Raw genomic sequence first — 21,699 nt, 5'->3', positions numbered from 1 at the left:
TCATTTCAGTGGTTTTACTTGTACATGTAAAAAAATTGCAATACAACTCTGCAAACAAAGCTTTTTTTCTCCATCTGTTTTCACAAAATTTGACCCACCCTCCCTTTACATAATCCTCTTTCATCCACACTGCGCCTGTTCTCAAGTAGCCCTCTCCACCATCAGATGTACAACACAAGACAATGGAACACTTTAAAAACATCTGTATTTGTCTACATATCTGAAGACTGGCAACCCCTCCCCCTTTACATTAAAAACAGGAAACAGAGGACCTTTCTGTAAAAAGCGTGATGTCCGTTTTTCCAGGTTATTCAGAACACAGTACTGTATTTGACCTGGTTATAGTGTCCAAGTTGAACTATTGAACTATTAATGAAACAAACAATCAATCGTCCATTTGCCCAGTTTACATGCCAAAATGGTGTGAATCTCTTTTCATAATAAAAGATGAAAGCATTCAGCATTGAAAGCAATGAAACTTTGCATTTGAAAATTCTATGCAAATAATTCCTAACAAAGCATAAATAAGCAATTGTAAAACTTCCTTCAGTAAGCAGTACAATTGAGGCACATTATTTGGACACAAAAAGCCAAATTCTGTGTGAATGCAGATATAAAGTTCACTTTACTAAACTTTTGAATACTTCCAGCTGATTCGTTTCATTAGAACTGGCTTGACCTAGGCTGGGTTATGAGTTCAACAGGAGTGTGGCATCCAAAAATAGGACTTAAAGCTATCGCATTCCCCCATGGAAGCACCTCCCAAAGAAGGTGTGGAATGTGAATGGCGTGTTAGGAGGATGCCACCATACGCATCCGCTCTGTAGGGGTCAAAAGGAGGTTTTTTGCAGCCTTGATAGTATTTTTCATCAACATGGCAACAGTCATCGGACCAACCCCTCCCGGGACTGGAGTGATATAGCTGGCCTTCTGTCGTACACCTAAGAAAACAGAGATTCAATACAAGTTAGAAATATTATAACTGCAACAACCAAAAAGAAAGAAAAAAAAATTACAGAGGAAGTAAGAGAACAAATACAATTACTACAAATCTTTAAATGTTTAACCAAATTAAACCAATAAAAACAAAAATGGCCCAACTCATTTCAAACAGACATGACTAAACAAGCAAGTCTTTACAATACCTAAAGAGATTGTACTGAAAATACCTTTTGGAATACTTTTCCAAATTTCAAGAGCCAATAGAAATGTGGAGGTAACAAGACATGTCAGGTAAGCCATTATGGGCTAAGCATGAACAAAACTTTGGAGTAAGTGCTTTGCAGCAGAGCAGTCAGCCAGGAAAACAGTAGACTGCAGTAGTCTGATCTAACGATTACAGTAGTCTGATCTAACAGAAACAATATTTTGATCTAAAGGAGAATCTGCAAGTGTGGACGAGTTTCTAAGCATCATGCAAGGCTAGCATGTTTTATTCCGGATACATGTCTTCTGAAGGGTTTCATATGACAAAACTATGTCAAAGGTTACCGAGGCTCTTAGATGAATCATCTAGATACAGCCTGTATATGCATTTACTATACCCTTAGTATGATCTTGTTATCTATACTAAATTAGCCATTTTACCACATACACCTGTACCAGAGGTTCATCTTATAAACGTACATCTGTAGCCCAGCTGTTGGCATCCGTAACTGTTCTCAACCCAGCACTGACACGGACATGGTAGTTGTTTAGCTGTGTACAGCATAGTTATTCTGGGAACTAAATGTGCACTTAGACGTTGTACATATGTGGAAACATGAAATGCTAGTTTTAAATCACTCCAGTAATCTTAGGTAAGGGGTGTGGCCTCAGTGTACTGCCACTACTGCAGCTGTTTATGGACAAACAAGGATGTAAATTCAAGACATAATTCAAGATTGTCAAGGTCTAATATTTAATATCAGAACATTTTTTCTTCATTTAAAGAATAGATACAACTGGAGTGTGATGTGTGAACTTTTCTGAAGCTAACCTTCTTACTTTAGAAGCACACATTATACAAACATCACTTTCTAAAATGCCATTTGTATTTTAGAGCAATGTTTGGCCCTGCAAAATGGCCCCTCCAGGCAAACCTATTCCACTCAAATAAAGTAGCTAAATTAGGACAAGAAATACTCCAATTATATATTATCAGTTGACTTTCACAGCATAAAACATAACTCAGTTTTCACCACCTTGTTTAGTCTGTTTGGCTATCCAATTTCCAACAGTCAAAGCTAACCTATAAGTGGCTTATTGAACATTTGCACTAAAACAGCCAGGACTGTATTCACTGTTGCAAAAGTGCACCTTGGCAGCAAAAATGTCTTTGACCTTTTTCTGTTTTTTCACCACTAACCATTTTCACTTACACTTGAACTTGAAACATGAAATAATTTCACAGATAAAGGGAATGTTTTTGAGTCCATTTGCTTTCTTAAGTGATTTTAATGACCAAATTAACCAGAAGAGCTATGCAAATTTGTTAGCATAATATCAAGTAAAACAATCCAAGATGGCTTATCTTCAGCATTGGCTAACATGGGTAAAGTGGCTAACTTCCTCATAAGGGATTGATGGACTCGGTGAAATGAACTAAAAGGAAAAAAACCCACACAAACATCCCAAGGAAAACAGACATGCAAGATGTTTGAATGTAACCCAGGCTGGTCAATGAGACTGTAGTCCACTCCCTTCCTTCTTTACCTTCAAAGTCCACATCTCCAACAAGTCTATTTTTCCCAGTCAGGGGGTCCTGAATTCTGTTGATGCCTACATCAATAACGGCTGCACCTTCCTTTATCATATCTGCAGTGATGAGGTTGGGAATACCTGCGTGAAGGAACAGAGATAGCAAGATCATGGGAATTTGTTCTCTGGGACAAACAGGCTCTATAAGGACAAGCCACACAATGAAAGTTATCCCTTACTTTACAATCAAGTTAACAACATGCATTCTTACACCAAGCTCCTACAAAGATTTTCACTGCTCTTAGCTCTTCACTAAATGAAATGGTGACCAATTTAGTTTTTAAACTGGAACATACCAGGAACTACCAGGATGAATTACCTGCAGCTGCCACAATGATGTCAGCAATTTGTGTGTGTTTGCGCAATTGTTCCCTAGGAGTGTAACGGTGGGAGATGGTCACTGTAGCATCACCTGAAACAGGAGAAGATGACGAGTTCATGACTGCAAAGCTGTACAAAGATGAGACGAGAACACTTAGAATTGAGTCATGGAGAAACAGCCCCACCGCATTTAACCTTTGGTCTTCACCTTTCCAGCTTACCTCCTGGCCTTTCGTGTCTTCCGTCTGTGTGCAGGAGCATTGCGATGGGCAGACCCACATTTTTAGAACGACCAGCTACCACAACATTTTTACCAAAAGTAGGAATACCTGTGAAAAGGAAATGGAATGGTCAGGTGATACAATCAGAGTCTTTGTTTTTGCAGGCTTTAACAAGCTTAACCACTTTTGTCCAAAACGTTTACTTACTACATGTTAAAGTTCATATAATTTTAACAAACATTTCACACTGAAGCATATATGTAACCTATAGGTTACAATACAAGAGCGTTTGTAATCACGCTATTCCTCATTTCTTGCAATAAGTATCACAAACATTGACAATCAGGCTGACGTGTTTGAAGTCATCACTAATGAGAATGTAATCCTAACCTGTGCGCTTAATTATCTCCCACACACCCCATGGGGTGGCAGGTAACATGGTGGACTGGTCCAAGCACATGCGCCCAACATTGACCACATGGAAACCATCAACATCTTTATCTGGGCTGACCGCATTACATATACGCCGCTCATCGATGTGTTCTGCGTAGGAGAGAGAGAAACATTTTAAACAGGCTATGATCTGGGTTTCAAATTTCACTGGCACATTTGGGCTAGTCTTGAGATTTTCAGAAATTCCTTCCTTTAAACATCTTACAACATTTCCAGTGGCCCAACACCATCCCACATCTTACTACACTCCCAATGGCCCAACACCATCCCACATCTTACTACACTCCCAATGGCCCAACACCATCCCACATCTTACTATACTCCCAATGGCCCAACACCACCCCACATCTTACTACACTCCCAATGGCCCAACACCATCCATCCCGACACCATTAGCAGTGAAGCAGGGGGAGCAGCCACACTTGGCCTCAAATGCAGATGAGAGCCACAGGTCCCCCAGGACCAACATCCACCCAAGAGACGGTCTCTGTCCCACATCCGCCCAAGAGACGGCCTCCGTCCCACATCCGCCCAAGAGACGGCCTCTGTCATACTACAATCTCCCGCATGAGATGATGGTCTCAGTCATACTGACAATTAACATTTATGATCAAAATGCACAATTGCCAAATGGACAATATTTTAAATATGCATAGAAAGTTATGAACCTACCAGGTAAAGGAAGCTGTACCAGAAGGCCGTCTACTCTATGGTCAGAGTTGAGTTTATCCATCAACTCCAGCAGCTCTTCCTCAGTGATAGAAGTGGGTTTCAGTATAGTCTCACTACTGATACCTACACACACACACACACACACACACACACACACACAGTGGGTTTCAGCATAGCCTCACTACTGATACCTACACACACACACACACACACACACACACACACACACACACACAGGGTTTCAGTATAGTCTCACTACTGATACCCACACACACACACACACACACACACACACACACACAGGGTTTCAGTATAGTCTAACTACTGTTGCCTACACACAAAAATGTAAACATTTGTTAAAACAACTACATAGAACTGGGATGTTACATTACTGGGATGTCAGTTTACACTGTGTAAGTAATATATTTATGGTGCGGAGAGAAAACCACACTCAAGTCAGTTGTGTTGACAGAAAAAAAGAAGACAATAGTTACACTGTGCTGTACAAATGGTTCCACAAGAAAGCAGACTTCCTTTCATCAAATGACTGTGTGTATGCTTAAAACAAAATTTAAATCTGTGCCTGGATAGGCTGATAAATAGCAAGAACCGGGATGTGACAGGACAAGCAGGAGTGTAGTCTTTTTCCCAATATAAAGTGATGGTGGAGGTGCTGGTCCTTACCCACATCAGCAGCAGCACGGGTCTTGTTGAGCACATAGGAGTGGCTAGCGGCGTTTTCTCCCACCAGCACCACACTAAGGTGAGGTCGTCTATTACCAGCAGAAACCCACTCCTCCACGTCTGCACGTGCCTCTTCACGGATCTGTCGGGCCAACTTCCTGCCTGAGATGACCACAGCCTCTTGTCTGAGAGGAGAGAACTCGGATGAATGAACTATATCATGAACTCACTCAACGTGTGTTAAAACCTGTGCCATATCAAACATGCAGGCTCAGGTCACCCTGGCAACCCCAACAAGCAAGCAGCCAAAAGGAGAAAAAATACAGTAACATACAAAACCTGAATGAACACTTTATGTAATGTCTATGTAATTACTGAAATGTTTTAACTTGAAATAACTTTAATATGACATATTTTCTATAGTTTCTCAAATATATTTATATAATTCCTGTGTAATATATAACCATATTTTGTGTAATGGAATATAAAGCAGTATAAAGGAGGACTATAAAGGTGTAATGGAATCTTGCAAGGTCCAGGGAGCCACACACAAATTATGGAGTGGACACATTTAATCGCTGATCTTATATCAGCCCTCCAATTCTGACATGGGAGAAGCATGTTTCAAATACACATCACACATTTTGTCACAAATCAAATAACTAAATAATTTCAAAATGACAAGATGCTCAAGTAACTGACATTCAACATGAGTACCACTTACTTCACTCATTACCAAAGGAAACTGGGGCTCTTATGGTCAAAGTAACTTAACCTAGACAATCTCCAACTTGAAAATGGGGATGGTCTATACATAGGAGAGGAGGTAGCAGGTTACAGACTGATTGTAAACTTCTTGACTCCTCTCAAATATGAGCAATCCACCTTAGAATAAGCAGAGTTTGCAAGCTGAACTGTGAGAAGAAATCATAGCTAAACATTTTTAAGTGTCCTAAATATGATATTTGAGACTATGAGCTAATGGGATTAAATCTTATAACAGGATAAACATAAATGTAATGAGCCATTAACCTCTTGATAACAAATAATGAAGGCCACACAGGATCTTTTCTTTCTCAGAAGTCAAAGATACAGTGGCCCTGAAAGCCCATCGCGCTGCAAGCGAAAAACACACTGCAAATACGCACAGCAAATTCATCAAAATGACAGTGTGCTACAACGTGCTACATTTGAGAAACGCTGCTAATCCAGCCACACCACAACGGAAGGGTTTCTAGCTATGTAATTACGCCCTTTTTAAGCCTTAGTTTTCATCTATATTGGACCAGCTAGTTAGCTATCTAGCTACATTTAAAGGTCTTTACTAATTCTGTCCAGTTGTGCTGAATTCCAACTCGCCTCGTTTGCACGCATATACAGACCCTATGGATGATATTTGGGAGCATAAATTCGACAGACATTGTATTGGCATCACTAATATTATTAGTACGTTACTGCTCCATGCCTGAGAATTAAAATACATGTAAAGTTTTCTTGTAATTCTGAGCATGAAAGGCAGTCAATTCCCAAGAGTGCTACCGTAAAAAATCAATCTTTGGTACATTTCATTTTATCAAAAACGTACAACACCCACGAATCAGTGTCTTCGTTTGGATATACATAATGCTGCGCCATTTGCTGTGATGGATAATTAAAGATTACCCCTTATTTATACATAGAAACAATGGAAATGGCATATATCATCTGTTGCGTCTTTATGCGCATGCTCCAGATTGAGTCGGAATTCGGAACAGTGCCGTTCACCGTAATGACAGAGTGTCAGAGGATTTATGATCCATTGTCAAATTTTTCCATATAAAAATTGCTAAAAATGGAAAAAAGCCTAAAATGCCATATAAATGAGTGTGCCTCATCTGTCCAGTGTAGCAGAATATTTTCAGTCTGATTTTGAGTCAGTGGGTCACATGACCTTGAAGCTATTACAGATAAATCACAATATTTTCCAAAAAAAAAAAATCGCTAAAAATAGAAAAAAGCCTAAAATGCCATTTAAATTAGTGTGCCTCACTGATGTAATCTTTTTGGCATGATTTGGTATCATTTTCCACTCAGGTGGTCATAAGACAATGATTTATAATTATTTTGGTTTCTCAAGAGTCTAGTTGGGAACTTTATTGATGGTCCCCAAGTGAAACTCCGGGCGACAGAGCGACAGAGAGCGGCTGGCCGAGTTCATAGTGCCTGATTCGGATCAACCGTGAGCTAGATGGAGCAATCTCCGCGGAGCTTGAATATCCAATATCCAACTTGAAACTAACTTCACCGCGGTTGTCCGTGATGCTTAATCAGAACACTCTGATATTTTGTTCATTCCCTTATCTGTGTGTCTACCCCTCAGTTACAACTTTTCTCTCTCTTCTTGTTAAACTCTCTCTTCACATGTATAACACGTGTTGTGAATCTATTCTCTAGCTACTTAACACACGGTAGGCTGAACACATTTATAATGCTGTTTATGGACCCTGGTGCCTATGACATAAGTAAGACCGCTTACTTATCACTAGGTATTCACTGCTTATATAACGGGTAAAGACCTAAATGCTCTTTAAATGTAGTTATCTAGCTGAGTATTTAGACAGAAACTATGGCTTAAAAACCCTGATCAAATCCAATTTAACGTACATTTAAAGTGCTTTACTAAAAACCTGTTCAACGTAATGAGAAACTGTTTAACACAACTGTTGTTTATGGCTAAAAACCTAGATTCCCTGCATAAAATAATTAATCCAGAAACATTTCCGGTGTGTTGTAGCCAGGGGTGTAGTTCCATCCTCCCACTTGTTTTAACAGGGGGGGACGCATCCCCCCTGGATGTTGCTCTTGCTGAGACCGTTACGTCTAAGCCTAGTTTATACTTGACGTCGCGAGCAGTGTGAGGGTCCGCACGGTGAAAATGACATAATCGCAGTGGCTCCGCCCACGAGCGAGGGCCTTGCTCGCTGTCGATTCACGAGGTTGTGCACCTCTCGAATTTTGTAACTTCGCGCGCACCGTGCCTCAGCTCAATGAACAAAGTCATGTTTGCAGGGTTCATACACCTTTACAAGGTGGAATTCAAGCACTTGTACGTCATTTTAAAGGTCCATTTCAATATTTTGAGGGGTATTTCTTTATACTACCACGTATCGTTTCGGAGAACACTACAAAGAATCTGACGCGCCGAGTATAAACCAGGGTTGAGACACACGCATTTGACCGTCTTCACACGCTCTCACGCCACACTTCCGATTTCTCACGCCGAAAAAAAAAAAAAAGTTTATTTACCTCTGATCCATATCTATGATTCAATGAGTTACTAGTTCGCTCTGGCGCCAACCACTGGCGATCGATCGATCGCGATATAATACTTTGGACATTTGTGTCCATTTTACACCGCCCCGGTAACAATTTACGTTCAACCCCCCCGTAAACAATTTACACTCGCCACCCCCTCCAGTTTCAAATCTCAGGGCAAGCAATCTTGAAAAGTTGGCAACCCTGTATAAACGCTTCTGCCGTTCGCTCAGGTTTGCGCGCAGTGTGCGGAGTCGCGTGCTACGGTCAGACGTGAACTTTATGCTCCATTTCAGATTTCTGTGTTACCAACAAGTAAGTAGCATGAATAATCTTCCTGCCTCTATTCGGGACTCAGACACAGTCTCAATGTTTAAAACTCGATTAAAGACTCATCTGTTTAGTTTGGCCTTTGATTAATCTGTTACATATTTACTACATCTCGTATCTTTTCTCCGAGGTTCACCTGGAGAGTAACATTGCAGTCGGAGCCTACAATACCAGCATCGCTGCTCCGACACGGAATGAAAGCCTGGCGTTCATCAACAGACATTTACAGTGACAATATCATAACCCAGAACTTTCATTTTTACCTTTACTTAGTCTGATTGTGTGATTTGTGTGTGACTTGTGTATTTGTCTGTATTTTGTGTAATCTGTGTGTTAACGGGCCGCCCAATGGAAGATGGGTTCCCTTTTTGAGTCTTGGTTCTCCCGAGGTTTCTTCCTATTCCCCACTATCTTAGGGAGTTTTTCCTCGCCACTGTCGCCCTTGGCTTGCTCATTAGGGTTCTGGACCCGTAGTATTGTTAACCTTTTAAATCCTGTAAGGCGCTTTGTGACAACATGTGTTGTGAAAAGCGCTATACAAATAAACTTTGATTGATTGATTGATTGATGAAGCTTATTTTCTCCTGTGATTTATAATCTCATCCCAGGAGTCCTGAGTCAGGACTAGACTGCAGTAGCTCGACTAGTTAGCTTAGCCAGGACCCAGGGCATGTAAAGTGTACGCGCTCTTGTCTTAGCCAAGTCATGCTAGACGACTGAGTAACGTAGTTACCTATGCTGCACCCTACATGTCGGTTTGCTCTGTTTAGTGCAGTTTCGTTAGTGTTACGCAGTTGCATCTTCTGTTCACAGGTTCGATCAATTTCACTTTTTCAAAGTGCCAAACTGTGGCTGTGGAGTCATCAGTGTGCCACTGACACGCAAACACGAGTTGTTGCATCAAAGGACGTGATTGCAGATCGATTGTGGCAACTTCTATGACTATTCAGTGAGAAAGCCACTGTAGTTAACTGTTTTATACGAGGCATTAGATTTGCAATTTTGGGATTTACTTTTACATGTTGACATTTTTTTACATGTTGACGTTAAATCCTAATATATCATTGTGTTAAGTTCCCCTCACTTGTATTTTTAGGACTACACCACTGGCTGTGGCTGGTGTTGCAGCGTTTCTGAAATGTAGCGAGCGCGTTGTCATTTGCTTTGCGTATTTGCAGGGCGTTTTTCGATTGTATCGCGATGGGCTTTCAGGGCCACCGTACTCACTTTATCTGAGGCTGCACATGCTGGTTTTTAGAAGCACTATCAGTCATTAGGAGCTTTATGTGACACCACCAGATAACTGTAGCACTTCAGCGAGGCACTGCTATAACACTGCAAAGTGTCATTCCAAGTAATCATTTTGAGTATTATTTCATATACTCTCAAAAATGAACTGTAGTAGGTTAGATCTAGAAAAAAACGGAAATGTTCCGTGTCTTAATTGTAGTCTCGTATTGAATGACATGGTTCAATCGACACGGTTTAAATATGCAAACACATAACACAGCATGAGTTTCCACCGATAATGTTGGTGGACGTGCCCACTTGGTTTGGGTTTGTGCTGGGCGCAAGTACTCTACAGGATTTCATCAGCCAGCCTGACACGGCGACAGGCCACAGGCTGTTAGCCGTGTGTGCTAGCAGCTGTCTTATAACCTCCCAGCCTGGAATAACGTCTAATCTCACTCACATTTCAGTCTCATACCCTCCCAGCCTGGAATAACCTCTAATCTCACTCACATTTCAAGCCGGTCAGGATTTATAATTGTTGCGAACAACGAAGTTCGCATTGGTCTATAGACCAGTAGTAGATTTGACCGATTACTTAGCTAGGTTTGAATATTAGTGAAATGACGGATCGTTCTTTTACTAAGCAGTATACAAACACCGACCTCTGTGCTCAACCCCTCATCTCCACGCTGTTGGGATGTGAGGAATATGACATTACCTTGCGGCAGATGAATGAATGGTGCAGGCGTGAAGGTGCGAGTCCTGGAGGAGTCTCCGCAGCGCTCTCAGCGTGGCCATCATACAGCCTCCACGGCCTCACACGGCAAACGCATACATACAAGACTGTTTCTGTAAAGAAACGCGTACACACAGATCGTTATAACGGACCAAAACCGGTGCCGTATAGCTCTGAATCAGCCACACGGACCTTGGGTCAGAGGTAGCGGCCGGGTTTACGCTGTTTTACCCCCAACCCCCACGTGCGTCATAGGACGGGGTGGATTACACTGCTGTCTCCTCCCATTGCACTGTGCTTTAAATTGCTAAAGCAGTCACCCTTTAATCACATGGGTGCATTCATGGTCCGATTGAACACACTGAAAAACGTAATAATGCACAACATTCTATATTTTATCAGCATTGTATTCTTTACTATACATTATGTATTATGTAGAAAGTGTACATTGTACTATCGAAACTAGGAAGCTGTACGTTTGTTTCAAACATCCTACATTAATCTATTTTTTTAACATGCGACTTTATGAAATAATTTTCAATGCACATGATACTAGAAACTAAGAATAAAAGATCATTCACACAACCTGGATTATGTCCTGTTGACTCCAACTCTGTAAACTAGCTTTAAAAAATTAACTAATTTTTCCCTTACAATAATGCAAATCTAAAACATTTTTCCTGTCTATGTGTCTCTGGTGCTCTGCTGCAGTAGTGTGAGGTTTGATGGTGTCCCTGGTCCTCTGCTGCAGTAGTGTGAGAGTTTGATTGTGTCCCTGGTCCTCTGCTGCAGTAGTGTGAGGTTTGATTGTGTCCCTGGTGCTCTGCTGCAGTAGTGTGAGGTTTGATTGTGTCCCTGGTGCTCTGCTGCAGTAGTGTGAGGTTTGATTGTGTCCCTGGTCCTCTGCTGCAGTAGTGTGAGGTTTGATTGTGTCCCTGGTCCTCTGCTGCAGTAGTGTGAGGTTTGATTGTGTCCCTGGTCCTCTGCTGCAGTAGTGTGAGGTTTGATGGTGTCCCTGGTGCTCTGCTGCAGTAGTGTGAGGTTTGATTGTGTCCCTGGTAATCTGCTGCAGTAGTGTGAGGTTTGATGGTGTCCCTGGTCCTCTGCTGCAGTAGTGTGAGGTTTGATGGTGTCCCTGGTCCTCTGCTGCAGTAGTGTGAGAGTTTGATTGTGTCCCTGGTCCTCTGCTGCAGTAGTGTGAGGTTTGATTGTGTCCCTGGTCCTCTGCTGCAGTAGTGTGAGGTTTGATTGTGTCCCTGGTGCTCTGCTGCAGTAGTGTGAGGTTTGATTGTGTCCCTGGTCCTCTGCTGCAGTAGTGTGAGGTTTGATTGTGTCCCTGGTCCTCTGCTGCAGTAGTGTGAGGTTTGATGGTGTCCCTGGTCCTCTGCTGCAGTAGTGTGAGAGTTTGATTGTGTCCCTGGTCCTCTGCTGCAGTAGTGTGAGGTTTGATTGTGTCCCTGGTCCTCTGCTGCAGTAGTGTGAGGTTTGATTGTGTCCCTGGTGCTCTGCTGCAGTAGTGTGAGGTTTGATTGTGTCCCTGGTCCTCTGCTGCAGTAGTGTGAGGTTTGATTGTGTCCCTGGTCCTCTGCTGCAGTAGTGTGAGGTTTGCGTTTCCTTGGTCTAAGCCGACTACACCGACACGCAGTACAGTTCCTCTCACTTCCTGTTTCATGTGTCTTTCGCATTGGCTTTCTTTGAAGTTTTGAAACTTCGACAAACAATTTTCTGTTTAATGATTTTATCACCAGCTTCGTGAAGACGTTGGACTCGAGGGAATAATACTTTAAACTGTCCAGCAATTCATTAGTTGACGACGTTTTTGAAGCTGAAACAAAGTTAACGGAAATGAGTTTCCTATTGTAAGTAAGCTAAGCTAGCTGGTTTATTCACGTAGCTAGATGGTTGACTATCAGTTAGTTTACACGTTTTTGTGATAACGTTAGATAGCTGCAGTTGTTGACCGGATGACGTTAATAGCTAACTCTAACTTAGTAAGGTATAACTGTATGTTGGTCATTTATTAAATAATCATGAGAAAATATCTAGCTAAATACGAACATTAAATACATAGTTAGCTGGCTAACGTTAGCTAAGCTAGCTAACTAATAACCTAGTTCCGTAGGTTCACTAACTACCGCTTCGACATCCTAACAACATTTACAACCGCCAGTCCGTTTAATGTTTTAATATTTAAACCTCATCTTTGCATATACACTCACATTCTAGCAAAACAGCGGAGAACACGGACTGTCTTTCATTCTTTGTAAGATTTGCAAAGTTAACCTAGGTAGCTATCAGCTAGATTTCTTTGTACTTTCGCGACCTTGTTATGGGTGCTAAACTGTAGTTGTGTTGTCTGATTATAATGTACATTTAGATATCAGAGATCGGTATTGAAATGACAGCTACATCTCTGACGTACTGAGAATGGACAACACATAAGAGGATGTTGAGGACGGGGATGGTGTTGGCTGGGCAGTGTTGAGTGGTAAAAGCCAAAGTTGAGTGGATATCACTACACGTGAGGTGTAAGTGTGCACGGAGAGGGGCCCATCAAGTGGGGTGACAGCTTTAGTCCTTTATATATGGTCCTAAATTCATTGAACCAAGACAACAATGTAATTTTAAGTAAAAAATTCCATGTTTATTATTAAAAAACTTGAGATGTCAATACTGGTCTAAATCTCCATTTGCGAAACTAGATTAACAGTGTGATAGTTACTAAAGATGTATGTTTAGAAAACATCATCATATGGCAAAGTCAACAGGGCAGTGCAGATTTCCGTTCCCAGTTATAAGCACGATCTTCAATAAATACGAATTTATCAAAAATAGTTAATGGGTTAAGCTCAAGGATTTTTAATGAATGCTACAAACTTAGAGAAGACCATGACAATGTGTCAGAGCAAATTTTTAGACACATTGTTACATTTCCACTTTTTGAAAGTGCACTCCGAAAATAGCAATGCTTCCTCTATAAAACTTCTGATCATAATGACAGAACATGCTTTTTTGTTGACACAATGTCGATATAATAAACGTGGCACAACTGACGTTTCCTCAAACAAAAATATATTTATTATGGGCTATATATAAAACCACTGTACTACAAATTTTGTTTAAACCATAGCACTTCTTATATTCAACACCAATAGGCTTGACAGTTGTAGCCCTAAAAACCTTTGTTAACCTCTTCCTTTCAGTCCCAGGTCAGATTTCTTTTCAGAGAATATTCATGCCTGAGAACTTGATTTTCGAGAATGCGAATTTGATGGGCAGCTGAATCGAATGAAACACCTGGTGCACATTCTTGTCCTCATTACTTCAAGCAAAGTTACGCCCATGGTTGAAACAGCATGAAACTTGGATAAAATGGTTACTGCAGATTAGGCTTGTCACGATACTAAGAATTACAACTTCGATACAATACTTAAAAAAATATTGAAATTCGATATCATTTTCGATACCAAAGTCAGATACGGTGCTAATTTCCGTTTTAAAGCCTTTTTATTTTTTTTATAAACAAACAAATGAATGTTGCTTTGTGTTTGAAAATGCTTGAAATTGTAACTTCATTTCACAACAAATATCTGTCTGACTGAACAGTTCTTTTGTGTTAACAAATACGAGCATCTTGTAATTCCAGGATGAAACATGAGAGAACGTGAAGACGTTACGATTGGGCGTTTTGAAAATAAACAACCATTAAATAATGTGATAAAAAAGCGAATAATTTCGAGTACATGTATAAATATTTAACTTATCCCAACAAACGTGCGACGTCAGAAAGACATTAAAATCAAGTCTGTATCACGTCGGTCAGTCCAGACCCATTTTTGCAAGTCTGGTGGACGTTCAAAACTGGTTCAAAATCTGACAGTGTGACTAGGACCTTAACATTTTAACTTAACATGAACGTCTATGACGAGTTTTCTATCTGAACGTCTGACTAGGACCTTTATTGGATGTCAGGACGTGCAAAAACTGCAACTGAATGGCAGTAATAGACGTTTAAAAAAGACATCGCTAAAACTTTCATTCTGGCTTTTCAGTGGACGTCTTTTGAACGTCTGACAAAGTGTCTTTGCTCGTGCTGGGAAATATTGAAATGGACCTTGAAAGTGACATACACTTTCCACAAGGTGTATGAACCCTGCAAACATGACTTTGTTCATCGCGCTGAAGCGCGGCGCACGCGAGGTCGTGCACCTCTCGAATTTTGTAACTTCGCGCGCTTGTACCAATATTTCCCAGCACGTTAAACTTAATTAAGTTAAATATTTATACATATACTCGAAATGATTTGAAATATTGCACTTTTTATCACATTATTTAATGGTTGTTTATTTTCAAAACGCCCAATCTTAACGTCTTCACGTTCTCTCATGTTTCATCCTGGAATTACAAGAGGCTCGTATTTGTTAATGTAATACATTAAAACTGTTCAGTCAGACAGATATTTGTTGTGAAACGAAGTAGTTACAATTTCAACATTTTCAAGTACTTTAGCCTAAATTGCAGCACTTTTCAAACCTGAAACACAAAGCAGCATTAAAATTCGTCAGGTAAGTGTTCATTCCCCTGTTTTGAGGGGTGTTTCTTTTATACTACCACATATAGTTTCGGACAACACTGCAAAGCGGAAAGTTCGCGCGGAGTCGAGCGCTATGGTCACTCAACCAGCAGGGTTGCCAACTCTCACGCATTGAGCGTGAGACACACGCATTTGACCGTTTTCACACGCTCTCACGCCACACTTCCGATATCTCACGCCGAAAAAAAATATCCAGTTTATTTACCTCAGATCCACATATATGATTCAATACGTTACTTACTGCTAGCTCTGGTGCCATCCACCGGCGATATAACACTGAATCTGTGTCCATTTTACGTTCGCCACCCCCCCCCCCCTCTCCCAGCTCAACAACTTCCGTTCGCCACCCCCCCCCCGCTCAACAAAATACACTCACCACCGGCTCCAGGTTAAAATCTCACTCCAAGCGAACGTCAAAAGTTGGCAACCCTGCTCAACCAGGCTTTAGCGCCCTTCGTTGAAATGTTCCAAAAGCACCGCTTGCAAACTGGCTTGTTCATGTCCTTCGGTTTTCTATCTGTATCTGCTTCGAATCCAACAGCACTGTGTTTGCTTTAGCTGCCATTTTAGCATTACAAACTGTCCTGTGCATTACGGCAGCTTGGGTGGGTCAAACGAAAGCGCATTTTATGTAAAAAGAATCGATACTTAAGGGAAACGAGTATTGTACCGTTTCAGAATGTTCAGTATCGATATATCGATTTTTTTGACAACACTACTGCAGATTTACCCTTATTGGTATGAAAACTAAGCTAGTTTTGAATATATTGTGGAGAATGACTTGGATGATAAAAAATTGTTAATTGCCTTGTGATCTGATACTGACATTGTCATCTAATGTTACCATAAAAATGTAGTGAATGTTATTGTGACAGTTCAGTCAAAAATGTACAATGATTCAGGGTTGTTTTATACACATTTCTTATACATAAAGTAAGACACACACATAAGAAAATCACTAATTGCTTGTATCTTTGCTTTAGTGGGAGTCGGTCTTCGAAGACATTCAAGCCAAAGAAAAACATTCCTGAGGGGTCTCACCAGTATGAGCTTTTGAAGCATGCTGAAGCTACATTGGGAAGTGGAAACCTTCGAGCTGCGGTTATGCTACCAGAAGGGGAGGACCTGAATGAATGGATAGCTGTGAATAGTGAGTTTATATGTTATATTAAAAATAAGTTACAAGAGTTTACAAGTTTTACATACTTTAATATATACGAGGCGGTTTACTTACTGCCTTTTATATATTTAATGCAAATGGAAAAATGAGCATAAAACATTCTAGTCTCATCTGTTCTCATGGTTGTTTTGTCCATTATAGCTGTGGACTTCTTCAACCAGATCAACATGCTCTATGGTACAATTACTGAATTCTGCACTGAGACCAGCTGCTCCGTCATGTCTGCAGGGCCCAGGTGAAGAACCATTATTTTAAAGGATTTTATACATTTTTTGCATATAGATATACTAAAATGAATCTATTAAGAGGAAGTTAACGATTACAGTACATTGTTTTATATTTTGGTATTTGCAAGACAATACTAGGTTTTGGAAATGTTTGAATTACTTTTTATGTCATATATTTTGCCCCAGGTATGAATATCACTGGGCTGATGGCACCAATATAAAGAAGCCAATCAAATGCTCAGCTCCCAAATACATTGATTACCTGATGACTTGGGTTCAGGACCAGCTAGATGATGAAACCCTCTTCCCTTCCAAAATTGGTTAGCACTGTTTTTTTCTCCTTGAAATGGGGCATGTATACATAAATATAATAGTGCTGAAATTGATGTGGTTCTAATGTACACTATTTTTCTTTCTTTCTGAAAATCCTAACCGAGGGTCCAATTTGTGATTGTGATTGTGCTTACGTTTGTTTTAGTATGACATGTTGTTTTAGTGTGAGAGTTGTTCTCCAATGGTTACATTCCTCCTTTGCAGGTGTGCCTTTCCCAAAGAACTTCATGTCGGTGGCTAAGACCATTCTGAAGCGCCTGTTCAGAGTCTATGCCCATATTTATCATCAGCACTTTGACTCTGTCATGCAGTTGCAGGAAGAGGCCCATCTCAACACTTCCTTCAAGCATTTCATCTTCTTTGTGCAGGTGAGAGGACACATAAAAACAGACGCTTTGCTGGAGACAAGAATCTCAGACTGGATAATAAACCTTTTAAAATCTACAGCTATAATTGTGATCACTTTCAACACTTCCTCATTACATTATCTTCCTGTATCTGCTTTCTTTGCTTGCTTATGGCCAGGAGTTCAACCTGATTGACCGCAGAGAGCTGGCTCCTCTGCAGGACCTCATTGAGAAGCTGGGTACCAAGGACAGATAGACATACTTACTGTGGAACCACACACCAGTGCCTCCAAGCACTTCTGTTGTTTCTTCTTTTTTTCTATGCTTTTTTTTTTTTTAACATTACTCTCATATCCTGGTGTTTAACTTTCTTTAAAAAACTGAGATAATGGATTTCAAATAACATTTAGTACATTTTAGAAATAGAGTTTATATCCTAGTACTTGATTGAGTCTTCAAAGTTTTATCTGTTGCCAAAAAAGTTAGAACATTTAGACAAATAGTTTTGGTTATATACATCCCGTAAATCTATGAAACATACTGACTGTGGATTGCACACATTTATGTATGCCTTGTGCCTTAAGATAATCTTCCTGATTTTTGGATTCTCCTGTCAGTGCTGTTTGGGCTGCATAAATGATAGAAATAGTGGACCAAGTGTGGAAGGAAGTTAAAAATCCTGTGTCAGTTTTTTCCTTTTAAAGTGAAACTGCAGCCAGCATTTTTGTAATAAAACCTTTTAATACTTTTATATTGAAATATGAATTTTATACAATGGAGGCAATTTTCTAATTGTTTCAGTTTTTCAATTTAAATGAAGCAAATGAAACAGTTATTTTGTTGTATGGTATATATCATTACTGTGAGTATAGATTATTAACAGGTTTTAAAATATTCAAAAAGTTGTCAAACAATTTCATTTCAACTTGAAATAGTTTTGTGGTGTTAGGTCAGTTTTTTTTAGGTGTTAGGTTTTTGCTTTGTAATTTAGAATGTAATGTGTCAGTATTTTAGTTTACATTTAGCTCTGGAAGTCTAAAATCTGCTTGTTTTTACTTAATTAAAATGCAAATATGCACACATTTTAGAATTGATCTCAACTTTGAATGTCTAATAGTCTAATGTCTAATAGTTTGTGCAGACATACTTTGACAGACATAGCTTTCCTTGTTCTTTGACAAAACCAAAGTATTGTATATGTAAAAGCAAATGTAATGTAGGACACATTGGGTTTCTTCTTCAACGTGAAATATTGATAGTGTTTTGACTGCATGAGTTGTTTTCTTTTGAAGCATTTAAAGTATAGTGAAGTCTGCATAGTGCTAGGCAGTGCAGTGCTTAGTAGTATCAGTAGTATATTTGTATTTACTGAAGTACTGCATATGTTAGGACTGTGAACATTTTGAATTTTAAAGTATGTATCTGCATCAATGTCACACTTGACTAAAATGTAATAGAATTGAAGTGTTCTAAGTGTCTTGTTGAAGCGGAATAATTACCATGACAAAGACTGCCTGCATGTAGGAACCATACTCATTGAACATAAAACCATGGGGGCTGGAATTTTAAAGAGTTGAATATGTTCTTTAAAATGTACTGTATTGCTTCGGTATTGCTCTCAATACTCATGTATTCTCCTTTAAGTTAATGTACCCCCATTTCACTGTAACTTTACTGTTATTCTCTACATTAGTACAATCTCAGTATATCAAGGTAGTTTATTGCAGTTTATTATACATTTAAGAGGTTCTCAAATAAAGAATGATTTTAAGCTTTAAGGTCAATATTATGTGTTTTTATTTCCAGAAATATTCATTGTAAACTACACTCACCGGCCACTTTATTATGTACACCTTGCTAGTACCGGGTTGGACCCTCTTTTGCCTTCAGAACTGCCTTAATCCTTCATGGCATAGATTCAACAAGTTGTTATTGACGCTAAATTTTGACCCTACAATCCGAATGTCGAAATGCATCCAGGGGTCCCACGGGTCCTTGAAATCCTTGAAGGTTTGTGAATCTGAAAAAATAAGTTCAAGGCCCTGGAAAGTTTTTGAAAACAGGCATAAAAGACAGCCATCCTTGAAGGTCCTTGAATATTTTAGAGGGTTTGAAATTTCACATGGATGAAGACCTTTGTTGAAAAATATCAATCAATCAAAGTTTATTTGTATAGCGCTTTTAACAACTCAAGTTGTCGCAAAGCAGCTTTACAGGATTTACAAGGTTAACAATACTATGGGTCCAGAACCCTGAGCAAGCCAAAGGCGACAGTGGCGAGGAAAAACTCCTTATGATGGTGGGGAATAGGAAGAAACCTCGGGAGAACCAAGACTCAAAAGGGAACCCATCCTCCATTGGGCGCCCCGTTAACACACAAATACACAAATACACAATCAGACTAGGTAAAAGGTAGAATTGAAAGTTCTGGGTTTTGATATTGTCACTGTATGATCTGATATGATAGTTGTTATAAAGATTTTAAGAAAGTCTGCAAAGTGATTCCTTTAGCATTTTATATTCAGAGTTGACTGTTTTGACGCCCATGTTAAAAGTGAATGACTGTTGAGTTCAAGTGTAATAACAAGATTATCACTCATAGTATGAGACAAAAGATATAATAGAGATTATTTCAAGAAACATCCTAATACAAATTATAAAACCACAGTGGCTTGTCAAATGGCCCATGTCTTCTGAAGTAAAAGAGACTCATTTCAAAATAATAAATAAGATATATCCTGTAGCCATGTTTCTTGAAAGAAGAGTTAAACTTGATGTGGATTAATGGACCTTTTTTAAGTCAGAAGATGAATCCCAGGAGCATTTGTTTTTTCATGTCAACATTCACAAAGTTTTTGCATGGACACTAGAAACTGGATTAATTTCAAACTTCTTTCTTTTGATACCATTATACTTAAGTTCGAATTTGATACCATTTAACTTCAGTTCAAATTTCTCTGATTCCATAAATGTAGTCATACTTTTAGTAAAATACCACATTCACTACAGTAAGTGGAGTGGTTAAAAGCCTGGGCCCGTATTTATCAAACTTCTTAGAATTACTCCTAAGAATGCTGCTAAGAATTGACTTATGTCTAAAATAATTCTTAGTTAAAAGCTGAGACTAAAAGTTAGTTATCAAGCATCTCAGTCTCACTTTAAGCGAAGTGTAGGAGCAATTCGTAAGTGTCAGTCTCAGAGCTGATTTACGACACCTGACTGTGCCGCAAAGCTGATCCTGGATGACGTCGTTTCAAAACCCCCTGCAAGAACCAATCACTGGATCGGATTTCATGTTCAATAATATTTCCTGGGAAATGTCAAGATAAAATTCAGAAAATGTTGAAATACCTTCATATTTAACTTAATAATGTTGCAGTCATATTTTTTGTGAAATAACACAGCGTATTTACATAGTTAATAAATAATCCATTAAAAAATATTTCATATCTATCACATATCTTAAGTATGTGACACGCACTGGTATGTATAATTTTCCCTTCTTTCTTTTGTTATTCATATATTTTCTCAGATTTATTTTGGATACTGCATACTAACCGAATCACATTCAGGCGGACGACCACCGGGCAAGCCTCTTAGCGCAGTTTGTGAGGTGGTGCAGCGTATCATTGGGGAAGGTGATCTGTGGAGTGGAGGTGGGTCAGGATCCTGCATTAATGAAATTCGAATACTTATCTCAAAGACAAGGTTTTTATCATTTATTTAGATTTGCGCACAAACACTGTGATGCTAATTGTCACTTCAAAATAATTGCATCCGTCAGTATAAAGAAGCTGCTCGTGCTCCCGACCCTGCTGGCTTGAGCGCAGATTCTCCATCTGCCCCTCCCTCTCTGACAGCGCTTCCAAACACCTCCAGTCATGAATGGCCGGAGGAAAAGTGAGCGTCTGAAGGAAGTCTGGCAGAGGACTCACTCCCAAATGACATACAATAACTGACAAGGCAGACGTCAAAGCTTAAAATTAAAGTATTAAAATCGCAACATGAATATTACACTCTTGCACGAAAAAAAAAATTAAACCCATGCTTATCTTAATGCCTAATTATTGTGCATATTTGTGCATTGTGCATATTTATGTGCATATTTATATATCTATAAAATTGAAATGTGTACCTAAAATGAAGGTTCGCACGCGTCTCTGTCTTCTCAGTGCCATCTCAGCCCCCTAGTGGCAACTCTTAACGACTTATCAGTCCTCTGGAGCAGTCTTATCTTTTCGGGAGAGTAAGAGTAATTCTTATACTTGAGAGTTTTGATAACTGGCACTTACACTTAACTCTGTGAGTAGGAGCAAATCTAAGAATTTTTCAGCA

At 39.6% G+C, this 21,699-nt stretch overlaps 2 protein-coding genes across 4 annotated transcripts; one reads left to right on the top strand and one right to left on the bottom strand.

The window, feature by feature from the left end:
- mthfd2 (methylenetetrahydrofolate dehydrogenase (NADP+ dependent) 2, methenyltetrahydrofolate cyclohydrolase) lies at nt 1-11,403 on the bottom strand. Of its 3 annotated transcripts, none has more exons than XM_076987106.1 (9): nt 11,270-11,403; nt 10,666-10,796; nt 5,091-5,275; nt 4,407-4,529; nt 3,672-3,824; nt 3,282-3,389; nt 3,059-3,151; nt 2,695-2,820; nt 1-941 (listed from the first exon to the last, which is right to left on the bottom strand). In XM_076987106.1, exons 2-9 carry the CDS (start codon nt 10,746-10,748, stop codon nt 793-795), a joined length of 1,020 nt encoding a protein of 339 aa, XP_076843221.1. In that variant the 5' UTR covers nt 10,749-10,796; nt 11,270-11,403; the 3' UTR covers nt 1-792. The 3 variants fall into 3 exon arrangements, with proteins under 3 accessions (XP_076843221.1, XP_076843220.1, XP_076843219.1); XM_076987105.1 differs by lacking the exon at nt 11,270-11,403 and adding an exon at nt 10,876-11,014; XM_076987104.1 differs by lacking the exon at nt 11,270-11,403 and having other exon boundaries at nt 10,666-10,869.
- A 932-nt stretch (nt 11,404-12,335) lies between these two features.
- On the top strand, nt 12,336-19,142 carry mob1a (MOB kinase activator 1A). The gene is made up of 6 exons (XM_076987107.1): nt 12,336-12,542; nt 16,261-16,427; nt 16,599-16,692; nt 16,871-17,004; nt 17,222-17,385; nt 17,543-19,142. Exons 1-6 carry the CDS (start codon nt 12,529-12,531, stop codon nt 17,618-17,620), a joined length of 651 nt encoding a protein of 216 aa, XP_076843222.1. The 5' UTR covers nt 12,336-12,528; the 3' UTR covers nt 17,621-19,142.
- Nucleotides 19,143-21,699: the final 2,557 nt, after the last annotated feature.

This window comes from Brachyhypopomus gauderio, unplaced genomic scaffold (genome assembly GCF_052324685.1).
Source record: "Brachyhypopomus gauderio isolate BG-103 unplaced genomic scaffold, BGAUD_0.2 sc51, whole genome shotgun sequence".
Lineage (NCBI taxonomy): Eukaryota > Metazoa > Chordata > Actinopteri > Gymnotiformes > Hypopomidae > Brachyhypopomus > Brachyhypopomus gauderio.
The sequence above is the reverse complement of the archived record's forward strand: the minus strand, read 5'-3'. Positions and strand labels throughout refer to the sequence as shown.

Excerpts from the sequence above, each read along its gene's own strand:
- mthfd2 (XM_076987106.1), bottom strand. The coding sequence starts at position 10,748 with ATGATGGCCACGCTGAGAGCGCTGCGGAGACTCCTCCAGGACTCGCAC. Across the intron at positions 4,530-5,090 it reads CCGTGCTGCTGCTGATGTGG|GTATCAGTAGTGAGACTATA; the intron begins GTAAGGACCAGC and ends GTGTGTGTGTAG. Across the intron at positions 942-2,694 it reads TGGAGATGTGGACTTTGAAG|GTGTACGACAGAAGGCCAGC; the intron begins GTAAAGAAGGAA and ends CTGTTTTCTTAG.
- mob1a (XM_076987107.1), top strand. Across the intron at positions 16,693-16,870 it reads GTCATGTCTGCAGGGCCCAG|GTATGAATATCACTGGGCTG; the intron begins GTGAAGAACCAT and ends ATTTTGCCCCAG. Across the intron at positions 17,386-17,542 it reads ATTTCATCTTCTTTGTGCAG|GAGTTCAACCTGATTGACCG; the intron begins GTGAGAGGACAC and ends GCTTATGGCCAG.